This window comes from Lissotriton vulgaris, chromosome 2_1, assembly GCF_964263255.1.
Source record: "Lissotriton vulgaris chromosome 2_1, aLisVul1.2, whole genome shotgun sequence".
NCBI lineage: Eukaryota > Metazoa > Chordata > Amphibia > Caudata > Salamandridae > Lissotriton > Lissotriton vulgaris.
The window spans coordinates 550,683,317-550,703,773 of record NC_141687.1 but is presented as its reverse complement, the minus strand read 5'-3'; the positions used below and the strand labels follow the sequence as shown (position 1 = coordinate 550,703,773).

General features: G+C 47.0%; 1 protein-coding gene across 1 annotated transcript in view; it reads right to left on the bottom strand.

Moving 5' to 3' along the window:
• The window catches only part of UNC80 (unc-80 subunit of NALCN channel complex), a 2,521,865-nt gene that overhangs the window by 1,561,009 nt on the left and 940,399 nt on the right, over positions 1 to 20,457 (bottom strand). Inside the window, exon 24 of the mRNA XM_086955549.1 lies at positions 179 to 314. Coding sequence (XP_086811675.1) covers positions 179 to 314 — 136 coding nt within the window. The remainder of the gene's footprint in view (positions 1 to 178; positions 315 to 20,457) is intronic.

Sequence of the window (20,457 nt, the reverse complement as noted above, 5' to 3'; positions counted from 1 at the left end):
CTATTTTACCATTTAACAATTAGAACTCAAGGAAACAGACAAGGCACAGAGATGGGCATTTATGAAAACAAGGTACTTTAAAAGCAAAGAATATGAAAGAGAAAAGAAAAGAAGTAAGTGCTCCTAAAGCAGAGGTCCTTACAAGCAGGGTTTCTTGTAGTAAAGGGATTCTCCTTACTGTCATCTAAAAAGTCTTCTTCCTCATCCTCTTTTCTAAGCCTTCGCTTGGTCTCTTCATCATAAATAAGGCCAAGTAGGTTGGCCGGGCTTTCACTCTCACTGTGACACACCTCATTGAGCCGGGCCCCTATTGCCTGCCATAATGAAAAAAAAAGAGGGATTTTAGAGTCCTCAAGTGAAATGCATATGTGTCTCTCGATGTGTACTTTGCCCCCACTGTAGTAAGCCAATAAGGTATGAAGATGAGAGACAAAAATAAGCTATTTAATTGTAAAATTGCATTTTAAGGAACATACACGGTACACTGTCTGAAAACATACATACACATATACACACACAAAAGTGCAAATCAATGTAAAAAAAGGTTACTTAGCCTGAGTAGTGATCTTTCTAATGGACACTCTATTGACCTGTCGATGTAGCATCCACCCTAGCCCGCTGACGGCAACTCCCTGTTGATTTTTTCTATGCCCATGAAGGCAGAGAGGAAGAAATGTCAGAACAATTTAAGGCAGTGCAACAATCTAAACTAGAGAATTATTATGAATGATCTCTGACCACACTACAGAACAGGGAGGTGGGCCGGCCTGGTGAGCAATCTGAAGGTATCCAGTAGAATGCTAATTAACTAAAGTAAGCCATTTCTTTCCTCTGATTGATGCTTTTACCTCCGGATTCCTTACAGGTTAAATATATTCTAAAGAAGTAGCCCTTTGCAGTGGTGGGAAAAAAGGAAATTCTGGAGCACTGAGAGTGCAAAATGGCCCTTCAAGCAATAATTCTAAGCAATGGTGAACAGGTTCAATACCTTCGGTAACAATATATCTGTAAGAGACATATATTAGTTATAGATTTGTTACCTTAGATTTTCCCCCAAGCGTCAGTTTGGATTCGGAGAATATTTTTTTCTCGTGGCAGTACCTTTGCGTGTCGGGAGGTGGCGACGGTCAACTCCCGTTCATCGTCGGCATTGCCGGGATGACATTGTGGTATCAACTTAGATGCCGCCCCTGTGCGCTGACGTCAGTTCTTTACGCAACATTCTACACCAGAAGCGCAGAGCCATGCAAGACACTGACTACTGGTGCACAAAACTAGGGCCCTGAAAGGGAGTCCCTCACTCTAGTAGTCAGTTCGCAGAACTGGGAGGATGGGTGGGGCGGTAAGGAATCTATAACTAATATATGTCTCTTACAGATATATCGTTACCAAAGGTTAGTAACTTGTTCATCTGAACGAGTCTATTAGATATAAAAGGAAATGAAATACCAGTATTTGTAAAGCACACACTACCTCCGAAGTGGTGTCCCGGCACTGAGGGCCCTCGGGGTGATTAAGCAAGCTATTGCCTAGAGTCACATGGTGCTCGGCTAACCTGCCGCCGGCGATCGAACCGTGATCCCCGTAGTCCGGAGTCAGGCACCCTGGCCGCTGCACCACACCTCCACCACAAATGTTCCTTACCTTAGAATAGATATCCCAGCAGTACCAACACCCGGAGGTGGGTCTGCGAACCAAGTTCACACCAGAAAGTCCTAGAGAACTGAGCGGCCAAAGAAGCTGTCTCTCCGGACTTGAGTATCCAGGCAATAATGTCTAGTGAAAGTGTGCAGAGATGCCCACATGGCTGCCTGGCAGATGTCATTGAGAGGGACTCCGCGTCCCAAAGCGGCAGTGGCTGCCGTCGCCCTGGTGGAGTGGGCAGGCAATCCTACTTGTGGCTCCTTCTTCGCCAACGAAAACATTTTGATGCAAAGAATGACCCACCGAGAGATGGTCCTTTTCTGCACGGCCCGACCTTTCTTTGTGCCCACATAGTCAACAAAGAGTTGATAATCCACCCGGAATTGCTTTGTACGATCCAAATAAAAGGATAGAGCACGTTTTGGATCCAAACTGTGGAGTCTTTCTTCCTTTTTAGAAGGATGTGGGGGCAGAAAGAAGGTGGGCAAAGTGATGGTCTGCCCTATGTGGAAAGAGGCAACCACTTTGGGAAGAAAGGAAGGTCTAGTTCTGAGGACAACCTTGTCCGGATGAACAGCAAGGGCAGAAGGCTTGGAAGAAAGAGCCTGAAGCTCACTCAACCTTTGAGCAGTCCAAGGGTCTGTGTTCCACGGTCAAGCCCATTTACTGTAGGGAGATGGACCACCTCAAAAGTTGTGGGCTCTCACCTTTAATCTGCATGAGCCAATTGAAAGGTCTGTGGTCGGTTTGATCAAGGAAGTAAGTATCTAACAGGTATGGTCTCAACTTCTTCAGGGACCAGACCACAGCAAAGGCCTCCCTCTGTATGGCACTCCAATGCTGCTCCCTGGGGATTAACCTTCTGCTAATAGAAGCAACAGGCTGGTCCTGGCCACCATCATGGGTTGGGGATAGGACTGCTCCTATCCCTAGCGCAGAGGCATCAGTCTGCACAATGAACTGCTTAGAGTAATCTGGAGCTTTGTGAATTGCTGCTGATCACATTGCCTCTTTCAGGGGGTCAAAAGCCTTTTGACAAATAACTGTCCAGTTTATCTTCTTGGACATCTTCTTGGAGGTGAGGTCTGTGAAGGGTGCCACAATGGAACCATACTCTTTTACAAACCTCCTGTAATACCCAGTCAAGCCCAGAAATCCCCTGACTAGGGTCTGGGATGTTGGAGGCTCCCAGTCCAGATTTGTCTGGATCTTAGGTTGTAGGGGTTGTACTTGGCCTCCACCTACAAGCTGGCCCATGTACACAATATTTCCCTGCCCTATCAGGCATTTGGATTCCTTGACAGTGAGGCTTGCAGTTTGCAGGGTCTGTAAAACCTTCCCAAGGTGTACCTTCCTATGCACAGGATACCCAGTGCAAGGCTTGTACCAGGCCCTGGGAAAAAAGTCTGCAAGGGCTTCATTAAAAGGAAGTAGTGGTTCTGTGGGGGCAGCTTCCAGCAGAAGCACATCTGTCGAGATGTTTGTCTTGACTACCACTGGGGGCAGCGGAAGGTCCAGGACCTTAGCTGCCTTCCACACCACCATAGCAAATTAGGCGCCGTCCTCTGTAGCCATGCTAGGAGAAGAGACCAGGCCAGTGGCATTTGTCGGATCCTCATAACAGGTGCCCTCAGGAACTTTTGTTTGATAACCATAAGGGTCCACAGGCCCTCCCACTCATAGTCCAATCCAGGTCTGCTGTAGAAATAAGGCGCTGTCTCCGATATGAGGGGTCTGACCCCGGTCGGGGCAGGGGCCGACGTTGGATGACTCCATATCGGAGTCGAAAATCATGATTGGGGCATCAACTTTGGAGCAGGCACCAGGGAATGTTGAGGTTGCTCGACCAGTGCCGGTCCGGATCCGTCAATGGATCACTGGTGTTTGACTGGCACAGAGGGCGAACCCGCGGGTGAAAGACCAGTAAGGACTATCCCCCGGGCCAGTAGGGCCCGAGGGCGCTCCAAAGAGATTGGGCCACCTCAAGATGAGGTGCATGGCCTCGTACAATTCTTTCAGTTGGGCTGAGGTCGCTCTGGCTCTCAGAAACATAGGGGAGTGTGGGGACATCTCAGGCACAGGCTCCACCACAGAGCTAGGCCTAGATGCAGATAGCCCTGCGACTTATCTGAAGACTTGCCCTATAAAGTCGAACACCTCTTCGACTGCTTCTTTTTCTTGTGGGACTTACCCGACTTGTAGTAGGGCGACAATCACCAGGTCCAACTTCATGAACAATCTTGAGATCTTCCTTGGAACCGGGATCTGCAACGTTGCATAGTCATTCAAAGTCAGCTGGAGGGGAGCTTGAGGGACCTCCGAGCCTTGGGATGCATGGCACTGCAATCCTCACATGTCTTGTTGTCATGGTTGTGCTCAAGACACCAAAAACAAACCAAGTGCGGGTCCGCCACCCAGCGACAGGCGCCACATGGTTTAAAACCTTTCTTTCTGATGGACATCCTACGCACCAGGAGACAAAGTCTAAAAAATTATTTGACATAAGGTCGAAAAAAGATCAGTCAAAAATTGACTCGGGGAAGCTCCCTCCAGATCTGTGCAGACTGGCACTCAAAAAAAAGAACTGACATCAGCGCGCTTGGAGTGGCTTATATAGGCACCGCACATCACTTTCAGCGCAGATGACGCCATGCCAAGCCGAACTGTACCACCTACTGGTGCCCAGGTGTACTGGTCATCAAAGTTTCTGAGAACCAGCCTGATGCTTCGAGAACATTCTGTGATAAGGAATCTGCATCTATATGTCTCTATCAGATAAACCCTTTTACAATTTTGGGGATTCCTTATCTGGAGAGGCCACAGAGAATGCACCCACATTCTGCTTCATGCAGGATGAAGCATGACTTTCTGTGTTATTAATTAACATTTATAAAGCGCATGGCTACCCTGAGGCATCCCAGCATGGGGTGAGAATACAGGAAGGCAGGGTCCAATGGTGGTTATATCTTGAGGCCATGAGTCTATTAACTGCTGGGGCTGAGGTGGTTGATCCCACATTGCCCTAAAAGGCTCAAGCCCAGCCTCATTAAAATGAAACAAAGGCACTGATGTTCAAGAAGCGGTTGGAAAACCTCTGTAAAAATGTTCGTCTTTACCTCCACAGAGAGCAAGGGAAGCTCCAAGACTTTTGCTGCCTTCCGAAGCACCGCATGGAAGGACGCCAATTCAGAAGAGACAGGGCCTCTTGAACACTCCATTTCTGTCTCACACAACCTGTCCAGCTCACTTAAACTAATGCAGGTAGGGAGCCCAGTTCCAAGATGCACTACAAGTGTGTTCCCGTAGATTCACCAGAATTTGTGACAGTGAATTAAAATAATATGCGAACAAGTTTACTGCTGTTGTTTATTCTTTTAATGACAGTTGCATCTTGTGGTATGTCATATCTCAAAATGAAGTTTCATCATTCTCCATTAGCACTGAAATGCCATCTCTTACATCCAACCAGTGCCAATAACACTGGTAAATGTGAAACGTCCCTTAGTGTCCGACTCTCCGCTCATACTTTTTTCATATCTGGGCGAGCACAAGCGGAGAGTTGGACGCTAATGGACGTTTGACATTTACCGGCGTTAACAGCAATGGTTGAGTTACTCAGTTACCCCTTATGAATGATTTTGGGCCCGAAATGCAGTGGGTGATTGAAACCATTGGATTGGGAAAATGGTATCTATTTGTGGAAATTGTCATCCTGAGGATGTAAGACATGGCATTTCAATGCTAATTGAGACTAATGAAACTTAATTTTGAGACGTGGCATACCACGAGATGCAAATGTCATTAAAAGAATAACTAACTGCAGCAAACTCATTTGCATACCTTTATTAATCCACTAATCAGGAAGTCAGGCAAAGTAATATGTTAAAAGGAAATCTTGTGAGTGGGAACATACAGGGGTCCAATTACTTTATATAGTACAATGTTAAGTTCCCAACCTGGTGTTCATAGGAGGGAATAACTTCTTAATTGCTTACAAGAAGTCCTTCACAGGCATTCTAAAGAAGGGGCTTTGTGAAGGAGATTTCTTATAGGTATGTATAGCTACAAGGTGTCCTTTAAAATGTTAACATTGTAGACTAGATCTTGCTAAATGAAGTAAGAGATTACCACATTTTCCTGACACCTGGAAGGGTTGTAGCTGTTACAATGCACTAAATGCTGAACCTTTTCCACTTGAAGGTATAGAATTTTCTTGCTCAAGGATATTTGGATTCAAGCAAAATGTTCATGCAGTCTTATAGAAGACTTAGATGACAACATTGTAGGAATTCAGGAGTCAGGCCGCTGAGTTAAGCAATAGAAGTTTGGAGCGCAGAACCTGGAGATCCTGACTGCATGGTAGTCTCTTGTGTGGATGATAAGATGAGTGAAGAAGGTCAGAGAACCACCATTGGCGGGGCCATTTGGGAGCTATCAGTAGCATTCTTTTTATGTTCTGGTACAGTTTGATCAGAACTGTCAGTAGGAGCGATATCGGGGGAACCACATATACAACATTCTTTGACCGATCTATCAATAGGGCAGTCCCCTTTGACCTTGTTTGGTAGAATCCGCAGGTGACATCTGGGCATTTTTACGTTCGCGAAAAAGTCTGTTTATGGACAGCCCAAATTATGAAAAATTAATTTTAAAATATTTTCATTTAGTACCCAGTAGAGGTTTCCAGAAATGCTAGACTGAGGGAGCCTGTTCTACATTTTGAACACCTGGAAGGTGGACAGCTGTGGGTGTCAAACACATGCGTTTTGACAGACAGAGGTCTTCAATAATTTCCTCCTTCCTTCTTCAGATAATACAAGTAGGAAGGATTTCAAACCCAAATGAACTGCTCTGAATTCTAGCAGGTTGATATGGTGGGTTTGCACTGTATAACCCTATCCCCATTGTCATTAAGTGGCTCAGTGGTCTTCTGGCATTGTGGTGAAGACCTCAAGTGAGGCATGGTGTGTGGAACCAGGAACACACAGGACACCATCGACCCTAGCAGGTTTGATACTTATTGTGTTGTAGGGTGAGAAGTTAACAATCAATTGGTACCCTTCAGACAAGTAGATGACGGTCTCTCTTCCAAAGGAAACACTCTTGCAGACTGGTTATCCAGTATTGCACCAATGTAGTGTATTTTCTGTATGGGGTGGGTAGCGGAATTTGTTTAGATTTCTCCAAAGACCCAAACTGGACAGAGTGTTGAGGCATATTCGAAAATGTTTCAAAATCTCCTCTGATGATTTTCCCTTTATTAGCTCATTGTGTAGGTTAGGGTAGATAAACATTTCTTGTTTCCTTATATGTGTTGCAACAAAAGCAATACATTTTGCAAATGTTTGAGAAGCTGACTTTACTTCAAATGGTAAAACTTTGTATTGAAAAGGCCTGCCAGCTACTAAGAATTGAAGACATTTTTGGTTTTTGCTTACAATAGATATGTGAAAATAGGTATCTTTAAGGTCTATTGCATACATCCAGTCTCCTTGGTGTATTTAAGGATAGATCTGGTGTAATGCAAGCAATAGGAACTTCTCTTTTCATATGCATTGAGTCAGTATTCTGAGATCAATATTAGGTCTAAACTCTTTTTTGGGTGTCTCTTTTCGAACCAGAAAATATTGGGAATACATTCCCAATCCTTTTTGGTGACAACTAACCTCCTCCACAGGAATAATTTGGTAATAAGTTGTTGACTGCCTTCTGCAGCAGATCTTGTTGGTAAGCTGATATATTGGCTAGCAGAATAGAAGAAGGAGGGGACTTGAAACAAACAGAAGAACCATTCTGAACAATATTAAAGACCCATTTGTCTGTAGTTGTGCAAACCCCTTTTGTAAGTCATCAACTATGCTTCTCCCCACCAGAATGACAGATAGAGAAAAGAAAAGAAGAAAATTATTTTTTGGCAGAAGGTTTTCCTGCAGCTCCAGGTTGTTTGGTCAACCTCGTCTACCTGTGGACGGCTTACGAGGATGGTACGGTTGCCTCTGATGTTCCTACTGCTGATGTGACCAGTGAGAGGTTTGAATCCTCTGAAGTAAGTAACACCTATTGTAGATCCAGTATCTCCTTCTGTACTCCTTTCTATTCTCGAAGATTTTGAAGTCTCCATCTCAGTCTTCAAGCAAGATATTTCATTATCTTTATGAGAGCTAAAGACAGTAATTACTAAAAAAGGCAAGTGCAGGATTCTCTACTGAGCTTCTGGTTTGGGTCCAGTTAACCAGAGCCAGGAACTTCACCTAAGAATGATACCATTGCAGTAATCCTGCGCCGCTAGTTTAGCTGTATTGGCTGCTGGACTAATGATCTGGTTAGAGACAAGATTGCTCTTATTAAGGACTTCTTTTAAATCTTGCCTATCTTCCTTAGGTACCTAGTGACAATATTTTTGGAGAGACACCCAGAGATATCTGTAATTTCTCCCCAAAAGATAAGTGGTGCTGGCAGTTTTCATGGTGGATACTGTTGTTCCACACATTTTTCTGCTCACTGAGTCCATTTGTTTGCTTTCTTTATACGGTGGAACAGAAGAATAAGAAACTACTGCATGTGACTTTTTAGTAGACAACAACTGAGTCTAGAGTAGGGTCTGCTCTTAGAAACTGAGGGTTCTGAATTGGTGGCTTGCACTTTTTAAAAGTCTACATGGTGCTAACTTTATTGATGCAGATATGAAGAACAGGTGCATAGCGGGTTCATGCGACCAGAGATCAGAGGCAGGAGAGGCGTTGTATATGTTTTCTACATCAGGGTCCCAAAAATGGCAGATGTTGTATTACTGGGTGGGGGCATAGTCTTGGACGGATGAACAGGGATCGGTTGTCTAGGATGCTAGGCATTTGTAAGGTGTACGGCTATCCAATGCTTTCAGGCTGTAGGGGAGACTTACCTATATCAAATGTAGTGTTTTGCAGGCCTAGCATTGCAGGCATGGCACACAGGGATGTGTGCCATGTCGACTCTGCACTTTTCTCTGCACCAAGACACACAGGCAGCAATGGCAGTTTGCATGAGTTTGGTGAGGGGTCCTTGAGAGAGGCAGAATTCATTCTGAAGCCATTAAGGATCCTCTTTAGTCCCAATGCCATAGGTACCAGGGGTACCATTTATTAGTGACTTACAAGGAGTCGAAAGTGGTGCCAACTGTGAAACAAAGGTACAGTTTAGGGAAAGAACACTGGTACTGGGGACCAGGTTAGCTGGAACACAGTACACTTTCAGTCAAAGTTGAATCACATACTGGGCACAAAGTGGAGGGTAACCATGTCCAAAAGGGTACTTTAAATCTATAGACATGATTCCAACAGCCAATATCAGGCGCATCTCTGCTCTTGGCCTAGATCCTACCTCCCATTACCCTACACCTACCAATACGATCCCTCCTTTGTCCCACTTCCCTGATCCTGGCCCCTTACCCCTATCCCCTCCCCTGTCCCTTATCTTACTCAATACTAGGTCGGCTGTAAAGCACCACCAGGAGCTATTTGTGCTGCTTGATACTTACCAGCCTGACATGTTACTTTTAACAGAAACTTGGTTTTGCGACTCCTCCCTGCCCTCTCTGTTGGCTGCCCTCCCCCCTTCTTATGTGGCCCTCCGTGCCGATCGACCAGCGGGTAAGGCAGGAGGTGGTGTGGCTCTCATTGCCCGATCTGAGCACAATTTCCAACTTCTTCCCTCCTCTACTATTAATCCTACCGAGCACCTGGTAGCTCGTTCTCTTGCCTTTTCTCCCCCGCTCACCTGTTTATTAATGTATCGCCCTCCCCAGCCATCCCACCTGTTTTTGCCGGCTTTTCAGGAGCTATTGGCCACTCTAGCGATTAATCACGCTTCAGTCTTGGTATTAGGGGATTTTAACTATTGGCCCTTAGACCCCCATGAATGCACTGCCTCTAAACAATTTTCTGATTCACTTGCATCTTTTAATTTTATCTCCCATTTGCATACCCCTACGCATACTCACGGCCATGTACTAGACCAGGTTTGGTCTCTGAACGCCTCGGTCTTTTCCATGACCGTGTCCCCATGCCCCTGGTCAGACCATGCCCTGATCTCCTTTTCCCTCCGCCTTAAGTCGGCGAAAAAGATCCCGCCTGCCAAAAACACCTGGGCGCGGAACTGGAATAGGGTAGACCTTCCTGCTCTGTCATCCTCTCTTTTGAACTCCGCACCCAACTTAGAGGGCTTATCTTCCATCTGTCAAGCCACGACTATCGACACCTGGCTTGCTGGAGGCTGTGACACGGTAGCCCCATTACGACGGATATCTACCCGAAGATCAAAGGAGTCAAATCGGTGGTTTGACGACGACCTGAAGATAAAAAAGCTGATCCTCCGGCGGGCCGAGAGGCAATGGAGAAAGGACTACTGCCCCCTACTAAAAACTCATTATTTGACTTTGCTGAGTGACTATAAAATGGCCATATTGAGCGCGAAAACTGCACACTTCTCTGCTAAAATTCTGGCAGCGGAGAACAAATCCAGGGAGATTTTTTCCATCGTTCAGGAACTCGCCTATTCTGACAGGGCCACTCTCAAGCCCCCCCTTCTCAGTCCCTCTGTGATTCCTTGAATACCTATTTTCTAGAATAAATTGCCAACATTAGAGCCAACATCCCACCTCCCTCCCCTACTTTTTCTGAGCCTTCTCCCCCGACTGTTAATAGTCGTCTTTCTTTTATCCCTCCGCTCACTGAAGAAGTGTTCCTTGCAATACTTCCCAAAGTAAAATCTGGTTCCCCGGCAGACATCTGTCCAGCCCATATCCTACAATAGATTTACTCTGTTTGTCCCAAACCGCCTATTTCCCTCCTCAACAGCTCGCTGGCTCAGGGGGTGGTAATTCCAGCTCTGAAATCTGCTACCATAGTCCCCATTCTTAAAAAGCCTGGCGCGGACCCCTCCGCTCCCGCCAATTATAGTCCCATCTCTCTTCTGCCTTACCTAGGCAAGGTGCTGGAGCGACAAGTAACATCGGTCCTCAGCGCCCATGTAGAAGCCAATGGGGGCCTAGCGTCCCGCCAGGCAGGCTTCCGGCCTAGGCACTCCACCGAGTCCGTCGTGGTGTCGGTCCTGAACAATCTCAGGGAGGGCATGGACCAAAACAACTACCAGGCTCTGGTGCTCCTCGATCTCTCCGCCGCGTTCGACACGGTGGATCATTCCATCTTACTTTCCCGTGTCGGAGCGGCGGGGGTCGAGGGCTCAGCCCTGGTCTGGCTATCGTCCTTCCTGAGGGACCGCACCCAGGCGGTCCGGCTGGGGGAACTTTTGGCCACCCAACTCAAAGTCACTTGTGGTGTCCCTCAGGGTTCTTCTCTCTCCCCCCTTCTGTTTAATCTCTATATCTATCCTCTGATCTTTGCTCTTCAGCAACTGGAGGTCACTGTTTACAACTATGCAGATGACCTCCAGCTTATCTTTAACCTGTCTTCTTCTCCTCATTCTATTTCTAATTTCCAGTCTATTATGATTTTCATCAGGGACTGGATGAACCACAACCATCTGAAGTTGAACCCTGATAAAACAGAATTGGTCCTTACGGGTGGTTCCTCCAGTCCCTGGAACTCTTCCTTTTGGCCTTCTTCTTTTGGATCCCCTCCTACACCTTCTCCCTCAGTTAAAACTCTGGGCATTAAACCTAACAATCATCTCAACCTTCACTCACAAATCAGTTCTGTTGTATCTTCCTGCTTTCTTGTCCTCTGAACTATCCGCTCTGTTTCTCGTTTCTTTTCTCCCCCTGCACTTAAGTTAATCATGTCCGCTCTGGTCATTTCCCGGCTGGACTACGCCAACGCCCTTTACAATGGCATCCCAGCGTATAGTCTGCAGAAGCTCCAGCTGGTTCAAAACCAGGCGACCAGACTGGTGTATGGCCTCCCCCGCTCCCATCACTCTACTCCTCTACTGAAGGCACTACATTGGCTACCTGTTAGGGAGCGATCCCTTTTTAAAACCAGCTGTATGGTTTTTCAGGCGCGCCAAGGGACTGCCCCTGCCTTCATCTCTTCCCTACTAAAAGAGTACATCCCTGTTCGTGAGCTTCGTTCATCTACCCAATCACTCCTTCAGGTCCCCAGCTACAGACGCAAGAAATGGGGCGGAGCCAACTTTTCATTCTTGGCACCATCCTTTTGGAATTCCCTCCCCGATCACTTGCGTCTGGCTACTCAATACTCCTTTTTCCGAAAAGATCTTAAGACCTTTCTTTTTACCCAGGCTTTTCTTAATGTGAACTGTCCTTAATCCTCTTTTCTCCACCAGTTTTTCGTTCCCACTGCTAAATTAGCCTCCACAGCGCCAAGAAACCGCATGGTGAATGTTGCGCTATATAAATATTTTAAATTCAAATTCAAATTCAATAGCAACAGATCACACCCATGCACATTAGATCAAATTCCCATGTGCCGATTGTTTATGGATGGGGAAGAGGGAGATTATGGGGTAAATGTGCTCTTATTTTTATATATAAACTAACACACAATGTATTTACATTGAGTTTGTAAAATGTCAATCCTGTGGATAGTAGCAAATGTTCCTGCCAATAGAAACCATTAAGAGACCGGGATTACAATCAGATGCGCTGTAAGGATCTCTCTTTGGAAACCCAATAAAGAAAGTTTTGACAAAAAAGGGCACTTTCCTCGAAATACGTAATAAAAATATAATATTCTCATATTAGGTAGGATTTAAAAAAAATTATATTCTGAAAAATAATTGTATACTAAATTAAAATATTCAAAATAATACATGTTTAATCTGACATTGTTATTAATGAATTAACAAGTTACTTACCCTTGGTAACGCCTTATCTGGTAGAGACTCTAAATAGCCGTAGATTCCTTATCTTAGAATTATCGCCAGGCGTCAGACTGGATCCAGATTTTTTTTTCGATCACGTGGTGTGGCTGGCATCGTTCAGAAGTATATGGTACCTCTCTAGGCACCACCTTGACGCACTGACGTTGCTTATTTTTGCGATTTTCCAAGCCATGAGCGCAGAGCCACAATGAACACTGGCCACTGGTGTGACAAACTCAGGCCCTTGAAAGGGTGTTCATACACCGTAATTGTTTTGAAGCTCATGGGGGGACGGGAAAATCGGTAAGGAATCTGCGGCTAGATAGAATTTCTTCCAGATACGGTGTTATTGAAGGTAAGTAACTTATTCATCTTATAGAGACTTCTAGCCGCAGATTCCTTACTTTAGATTAGATACCTAAGTAATACCTGCCCAGAGATGGAACTGCAAAGCCAATTAGATAAGAAAGCCCTCCTAGACTGAATGGGCGAAGTGCCTGTCATGACGAACCTGCTATCCTGGCAGTACTGCTTGGTGAATGGGTGCAACCAGCCCCATGTTGCTGCTTGGCAGATGTCCAGGACCAGGACGCCACACGCTAATGCTGTGGTCGCAGCCTTGGCTCTGGTGGAATAATCTTGCAAGGCCTTGGAGGGATGCTTTATGGCCAATGCATAGCAGATCTTAATGCACAGGACAATCCATCATGAGATGGTTATCTTCTGTACTGCCTTCCCCTTCTTTGTTCCCATATAGCACACAAAGTGTTGATCATCCACCCAGAATTCTCCTGTGTAGTCAAGTTAGAGCAACAATGCAATTTTTGGGTCCAAGCGATGGAGTTTCTCCTCTTTGGAGGTATGAGGTGGTGCAAGGAAATTAGGCAACGACGCAACGTGATGTTCTGGCCTATATGGAATGGAATCACAACACTGGGAAAGAACAAGGCGCGTATCTGGAAAATCAGTTTATCCAGATAGAAGTGATGTAAGGAGGGTGCTCTGAAAGTGCCTGTAATTTGATGGCCCTCCTGGCTGATGTTATGGCCTCTAAGAAGGCACTTTTTAAAATCAAGAGTATACAAGGGCAACTGTGGAGATGCTTGAAAGGTGTACACATGAGAAAAGTGAGAACCAAAGTGAGATCCCACTGATGCGTTATGAATGGCGTAGAGGGAAACATATGTTACAGGCCTTTAAGGAACCTAGCCACTAAGGGTTACTTAAAGATAGTGGGTTAGTCCGACAACTGCAAAAATGCTAAGATGGTATAAAGGTAAGATTTAACTGTGCCCAGATCAGAGCAATGCTGGGCCAAGGATAATGCAAACAATAGAATTTGAGAGAGGGATGCATAAAAGGGGTCAATGTTGCGGGAAGTGCATCATGACACAAACCTGTCCCAACAGCAGGAGTACACCAACTTGGTGGAGGGACGCCTTGCTGCCAAAATAACGTTACAGACTTCGGAAGGAAGGTCAAAAACTGTCAACTGCCATCAGTCAATCTCCACGTATGAAAAAGGAAAGTGTCCGGGTGTCGGGATAGCAGACTCTCTGTGCCAAATCCAGGGCGTTAATAATGACTTGGGCCCAATTTCTCCTGATCTCCTGGCGAACTCTGGGTAGGAGTGATATTGGCAGAAAGGCGTACAGGATGCTGGAGCTCCACTCATGACAAAAAGTGTCTCAGAGTGAGAGTCGCGTTGGAAACTCCAGCGTGCAAAACAGGTGACATCGCGCATTCTCAGCAGTGGTGAACAGATCTAACCAAGGCTCTTCCCATTGCAGTAAGATACCTTGAACCACGTCTGGATGCTGATGCCATTTGTAATCCGCTAAGCATCTGTGGTTGAGTTTGTCCACTCTGGCGTTCAATTTGCCCGCCAGGTAAAGAACCACCAGGGAAATATCCTGACATTCCAGCCACGTTCAAAGACACAGGACCTCGTGACAAAGGGTATCTCCCCATCCCGCCCTGTTTGTTGAAATACTAAATGGAGGTGGTATTGGCCGCGAACACCTGCAAAAGTCTTCCCTTGATTGCCAAGTGAATCCCTCAGAGCTCCAACAGGTTGATATGGGACTCACACTCTGCCAGAGACCAGAGGACTCTGATCTCCACCTCTCCCAGGTGGCTGCTCCAGCCCAGGAGTGATACATTTGTCACTATAGTCATCTCCGATTGGAGAAGGGACAGGGGTCTGCCACTGACCCAATCGCAGGTCTTTAGCCACCACTGGAAATCTTTTTGGTACCCTTTAAGATCTGAACCATGTAAGAAAGATTTCCCTGATGCTATGCCCCCTTAGGATTTCAGGTCCTACGGCAGAGCCCGCATATGCCATCAGGCATGAGTAACAAGCAGGATGCAGGAGGCCATGAGACCCAAAAGCCTAAGAGGCAGTATCACCGAAACCCAGGATATAGGATGAAAAATCGGAATCATTGTCTGAGTCTCAAGGACTCGCCAATTGGGAGGATAGGAACGAAACTGCTCGATCTTCTTCTGATGCAGGCACCCTATAGCTCCCTTGGTCAAGAGAGACTGCAAGGAGAGATGGTCCTCTATCATCCGATCTTAAGTAGAAGCCATGGGTTGTGGACAGTCACACAGGAGAGGGAGTAGCCCCTTTGGATGATCTGGAGAACCCAGTCATCTGATGTCACTTGCCGACAGAGGACAGGTAATCCTGCCTCCCAATGGATGCCTATGGTGGTAGGAGAGGAAACTAAAGAGGCTTGGCGGCAGCGGCTCCCAGGGAAGTTGTGGACTGACTCAACCACTGGCTATATGTTGCACACTATTGGTGGTACTTGCATCCTAGGCTCGAAAAAGCTGAAAATCTTGTTGCGCATTGTGGTTGGGAGGGTAAGGGCACGGTTAGGGACCTCTTCCGTGGCCATGAAAGTTGCCGAAGGTGAATTAGGGATGGCGAGGGGCCATAGACAAGCCCAAGGACCTGGCTGTGGCTGCGCTTTCCTTAAAGCGCTCCAGTGCTGAATCTTTCTTCTCTACAAATAGGCAAGAGCCATCAAAGGACATATCCATGAGGAAAGACTGAAAACACAAAAAGGTATGGTGGCTATGTACAAATCAGTGATACCTAAATTGCCATAAATATGGCATGTATGGGGGCACTCAAAAGAGAGGAAGAAAGACCAATCTTTTTGGAGGATGCAGCTTCATTCACACAATGAGATTGGAGATCTTTGTCAGCAGATATTGTTAGGTAATGGCACGTTAAATGCAGAGGTCAGGGATCTTGTATGTTGGTCATACATAAAAGACACAGCAAAACACAGAACATGCATGAACACACGTATAAAAGTAACAAACAAACATGCACATTGGTTTGAGTGATTCCAAATCTTACCCCCGCTAAGGGGAAATCCACGTGATGCTCTCTGTAAACACACTAATTTATTATGAGACAACCATTAGTACTCAATCAGCAATACTGTCTTGCCTGTATATCTCAGCTTGCAAAATCATAGTTCACATGCAATGTTGCCCCAGTACACTGGGCTAAAAGGAACATATGGTAAGGTCACAACTTGTAGTGGCCACTTCTGAAAGGGTGTTAACCTCTACACAGGACAAACATCATAATGCCATAGGTACATGTCCGCTATGGAGATGTACCAGAGGTTAAAATGAATATAAATGGTGGAGGAGACAAAGGGCAGCATTGACCAGTAATGGTCACACGTTGTTTGTGAGGAAACCCCCCTTTGTACTCATGTCATCAAGGTGTACATAATGCTGAGATACCTATCATGCGTCCACAGATGCGGTTCCAGATGTGAAGGCAGACTCTATTTAACACCTTCGCTGCGGCAGCTTTTCCTGCTGTGTGCTGGAAATTTTAAAAAGCTGCTTTACATGACGAGCTCAGCTCGTCATCCGCACACGACCACCGTGGCTGATGACGAGCTGAGCTCGTCATCAGCAGCGAAGGGGTTAAGGTAAGTATAAAGAGTGGTGTATTTGCCTCCCCTGGCTTTGCAGTATAGGAAAAGTAGTCAGGATGTGCGCAGTGGGAAAGTCAATTGATATTGGCCTCTACGCAACCCTGCCTCCGCGGTATTTGCCAAACACTGCAGGCTGGACCAAAAACCGGAGCGAGAGCAATATCCTGCCATCTCAAAGGAGACCGTGTCTGCGCAAGTCAGGCAAAATTACAAGGACGCCAGGGGTAGTGAGAAATGTAGTCACCAGTATAATACCAAAAGAAGGCCATGTGTACTGGCATTTGTGGGCCCAGGTCGCAATTGTTAGTACCTCATAAAATAGGGGCCTGGATCAGGAGAAGAAGTGACCTGATGGACAGACAATACAGTCGTCTCTGCTCCTATTCGCGCGGAGTTACAAAGCTGCAATGGCAGTAGTAGTCTTATTAGTCCGCACACGGCTTGAGACAGACAATCTTGTAGTCCTATTAGTCCGCACGCGACTTGAGGCTGACAATCTATTGTAATAACATAACAACAGTTGTATGTAGGGGAGCGCTAGCACAACATTACAGGTACTCCTCATTGTACATCAAGGTGTCATGATTTGGGTCCGTTTGTGTGGGTAATGGAGTTGACTCAGTTCGGACGGCCTGTGTGTTGATAATAAAATCTACATTTCTTGCTTTTTTTTATTTTCTGCCAAAGGTTTACCACTTGGGGAGTGGTGGACATATTTCACAACTATCCCGCCACTATATACCAAAAGATTGTTAAGCAGGTCGGCCATCAGTAGCGGTACTAAAGATGTTTACAACTTGGATGAAGAAACCAATATATGACATTGCACTCTTTAATTCCCAATGCAGATGCAACGCTGGGGGACAATGACGAGAACCACCCGACATAGGGGGCGTGGTGCTTTTAGTGGCATCACAGGCAGGAGCCAGGTCAGGCGCTCTTCCGGGTCAAGTAACCTGGAAGAGGGAGGTGCAGGGATACCCCGGAAGCGCGTCACATGGGCGGCACGGGAGACCCCGGACGGCCGGGGGATTTAAATTCTCAGGACAAGAAGGGGATGCCCTCTTTTGTCCTCAAGCCTGGGATTAAACAGATCGAAGTGTCGCGAAAGTCAAGCCATGAGGAAAGTGCAGAGCTGCGAGAGATCGTGGCAAATCCTTTGAGTCAGGTGCTCGGGCTGTTATCAAGGTGAGAGGGCCTCACGACTAGCGTAGCAGGGATAGGCTTTAAGTTTATCGAGTTAAGTTTATTTAATGGATTGCAGTTAGTTAATTGATGGCAACTTTAAATGTGCGAAAAATGTAAATAATTTCATGTTAATCTGGGGGCCGGGGTGGATGACTTGGCAGCGAAGTTCGTTCGGTGGTGGGCCACCAGACTCGCGGCATACAGGTTACAGGGCAAGCGGAGAAGATAAGACGGAGTCGAAAGAGCCGACGCCGGGAAACGAGGGTATAGTATTCTGTGTGATACAGGACTGTTTTAGGACACAATAACGTGCTAGAGAGTGATCCAGGCCGCATTTAGACCGCAAGTAAGTGCGGTTAGGGCCCGGTCTCGGTAGCGCCGATAACGGCGAGCGTCCGGGAGGTTAATGGATTATGGCTGCGAATGAGCAGAGCGTGTGGGGAGATTCAAGGCAGGAAACCACAGGGCGCTCAGCCAGTGAGTATGCTGAGCGCCTGAGGCGAGGCATGTGGGGGGGCATGGCATGTACCGGGATTGCACGAACCGGTTTAGGTGTAAGGGGCCACTGGTGTTGTGAGTATCTCCAGTGCCCCGGCCACAGCATGATTATAAATTACATCGCATGTACTATGGGGGTGAGGCGGGCTGCCTTAAGATGCATGTGTGAGGGGGCACTGGGGTAGTGAGTATTTCCAGTGCCCCGAATTGCAAAGGTGTCTTGAAGCATGCAGGGGAAACAATGCGCTGGGGGGGAAGACTCACAGCACGCAGGTCAACGGTAAGGAGGTGTCAGGCAGCCCAATGCTGCAGAATGGTATGGGAGTGTGCGCTGATTGATTAAAAAAGGGACATTGGCTAATTTACTCTGTTTTCTTTAGTAGAATGCCTCCCAAAATGAGCGTGAGGGGGCAAGGAGGCCCCGGCTACCCAATACGAATTTCCTTCGCTGTCGGCACTACGGGAGGTCGCTAAGAAAGGGGCCATCGATTGGGGGCTACGGACTCTGTCGCAGGGGGCCTGAATGAGCACGCATCAAGAAGCGCCACAGTCCAAGCGCTCAAGGCAGATGCCGGAGCGGTTCAAGGATGCGCAGCCGGACAAGCGCAATAAGCCGGTGGACATGCAGGATAATACCTCAGGTGAGGTGGTGATAACGGGCCAGCCTATCACGGCCATAGATATTGTAAAGGCTACCAGCCCAGCTGGGCAAGCGGGCCTCGGGCCCTTGGAACAGTCAGGCGGGGCACATAAGCAGGCGTCAGTGCCTCCTACGTTACCAAATGTAACGCAGGCAGGTGGGTTACAAGCGGCAACGGGGTAAGGGGGGATGGTGGGGTCAACATCACCCATCAGACCGGCCCCCGCTTCAAGGGCGGCACAACAAAGAGTGGCAGAGGTGCCAACACTGCACATCACACAGGCCGCCGCCCCGGTAGTGGCGCACCAAGGTAGTGGGATCACACAAGTATGGGTACAGTCAGGGGGGCGGCACAATCTCCAGTGGTAGAGGCGGCAACATCGCAAGGGCAGGCCAATAGTAATGGGTTGACATGTCCAGGGATTTCCTTAGCAGCGCCACCATTAGCCCTGGGGACAGACCCTGCTGACACGCAGTCCGGTGATGTATGGGTCTGTGTCGCCAGTGGTAGCCCTATCGGTAGGAATCACGTGGCATGTGCCAACAGGAACCAGGGAGAAAATATTCAGGGAGGAGTCCCTAGATGTCTTCGACCTCATCAACACCGGGGTTGTCCCGGGTAAGAACAAAGCAGGAAAAGAGGGCGAGTTCAGGCAGAAGAAAGTTTGGGTGGATTGGTCCATAAGGAATTGAGTCACAGGGTTCGCCATAAATGCAGCGATTATGGTGGAGAGGTATCCCGCTTTGGCAGCACAGTTAATCAGTTACATGTCAATGATACACGGGGCGGCATAGGATTTCCTAGGCACAGCCTGGCTCCAGTACGATAATAAATTCAGGCAAATGAAATCAGGGCACCCGGAGTAGGCTAGGGACCAAAGGGAGATTAACATATGGCATGGGGAGTTTTATTCAGCAGCACCAGTTAACAAGAGCAATCAGTCCTTTCGGGGGGACAGAGAATAGGGGATATGAAACAGGCCTGTAAGCAATTCAATAAGACGAATGCAACAGGGGGGCGGAAAAGATCATGGGAGAAGTAGCCCTGGGGAGAGTAGAAGCCCTTACCAACAATTGCCGAGGCAGGATTTAGTATGCTCACCATTGCTATTGGTGCCTAAAAAAGAAAAGGGAAAATATTGCCTGATTCACAATTTGTCAAGTCCACCGGGGTTGTCAGTTAATGATAAATAGAACCCAGAACTATGCGGAGTGTGTTATACCACATTTGACGTGGCGATAAAAAAATTGCAGAGGTTAGGCGAGGGAGCACTAATGGCCAAATCCAACATAGAAGCCGCCTTTCGTCTGCTACCGGTGCACCCAGATGACACCAGGTTACTGGGTTTCACTTTTGAGGGGGAGTTCTTCGTTGATCTTTGCATGCGTATGGGGTGCTCTATCACATGTGCGGTGTTCGAAACATTCCGCAGGTTTCTAGAATGGGCGGTTCAAAAACTCTTAACATCGACAGACGTGGTACACTACTTGGATGACTTTTTATTCCTAGGTCGCGGGGCTCATCAGCGTGCAGGATGGCCCTACTGGGCTTCTGGTGGCTGGCAAAAACACTTGGCAGAGGAAAAGACTGAGGGTCCTGCGACACAACTTACTTTTTTAGGTATCGAAATAGACACCATAGCGAGAGTGTGCAGACTCCCTCAGGTAAAAGTCACGCCCTTTGACACGGCCATA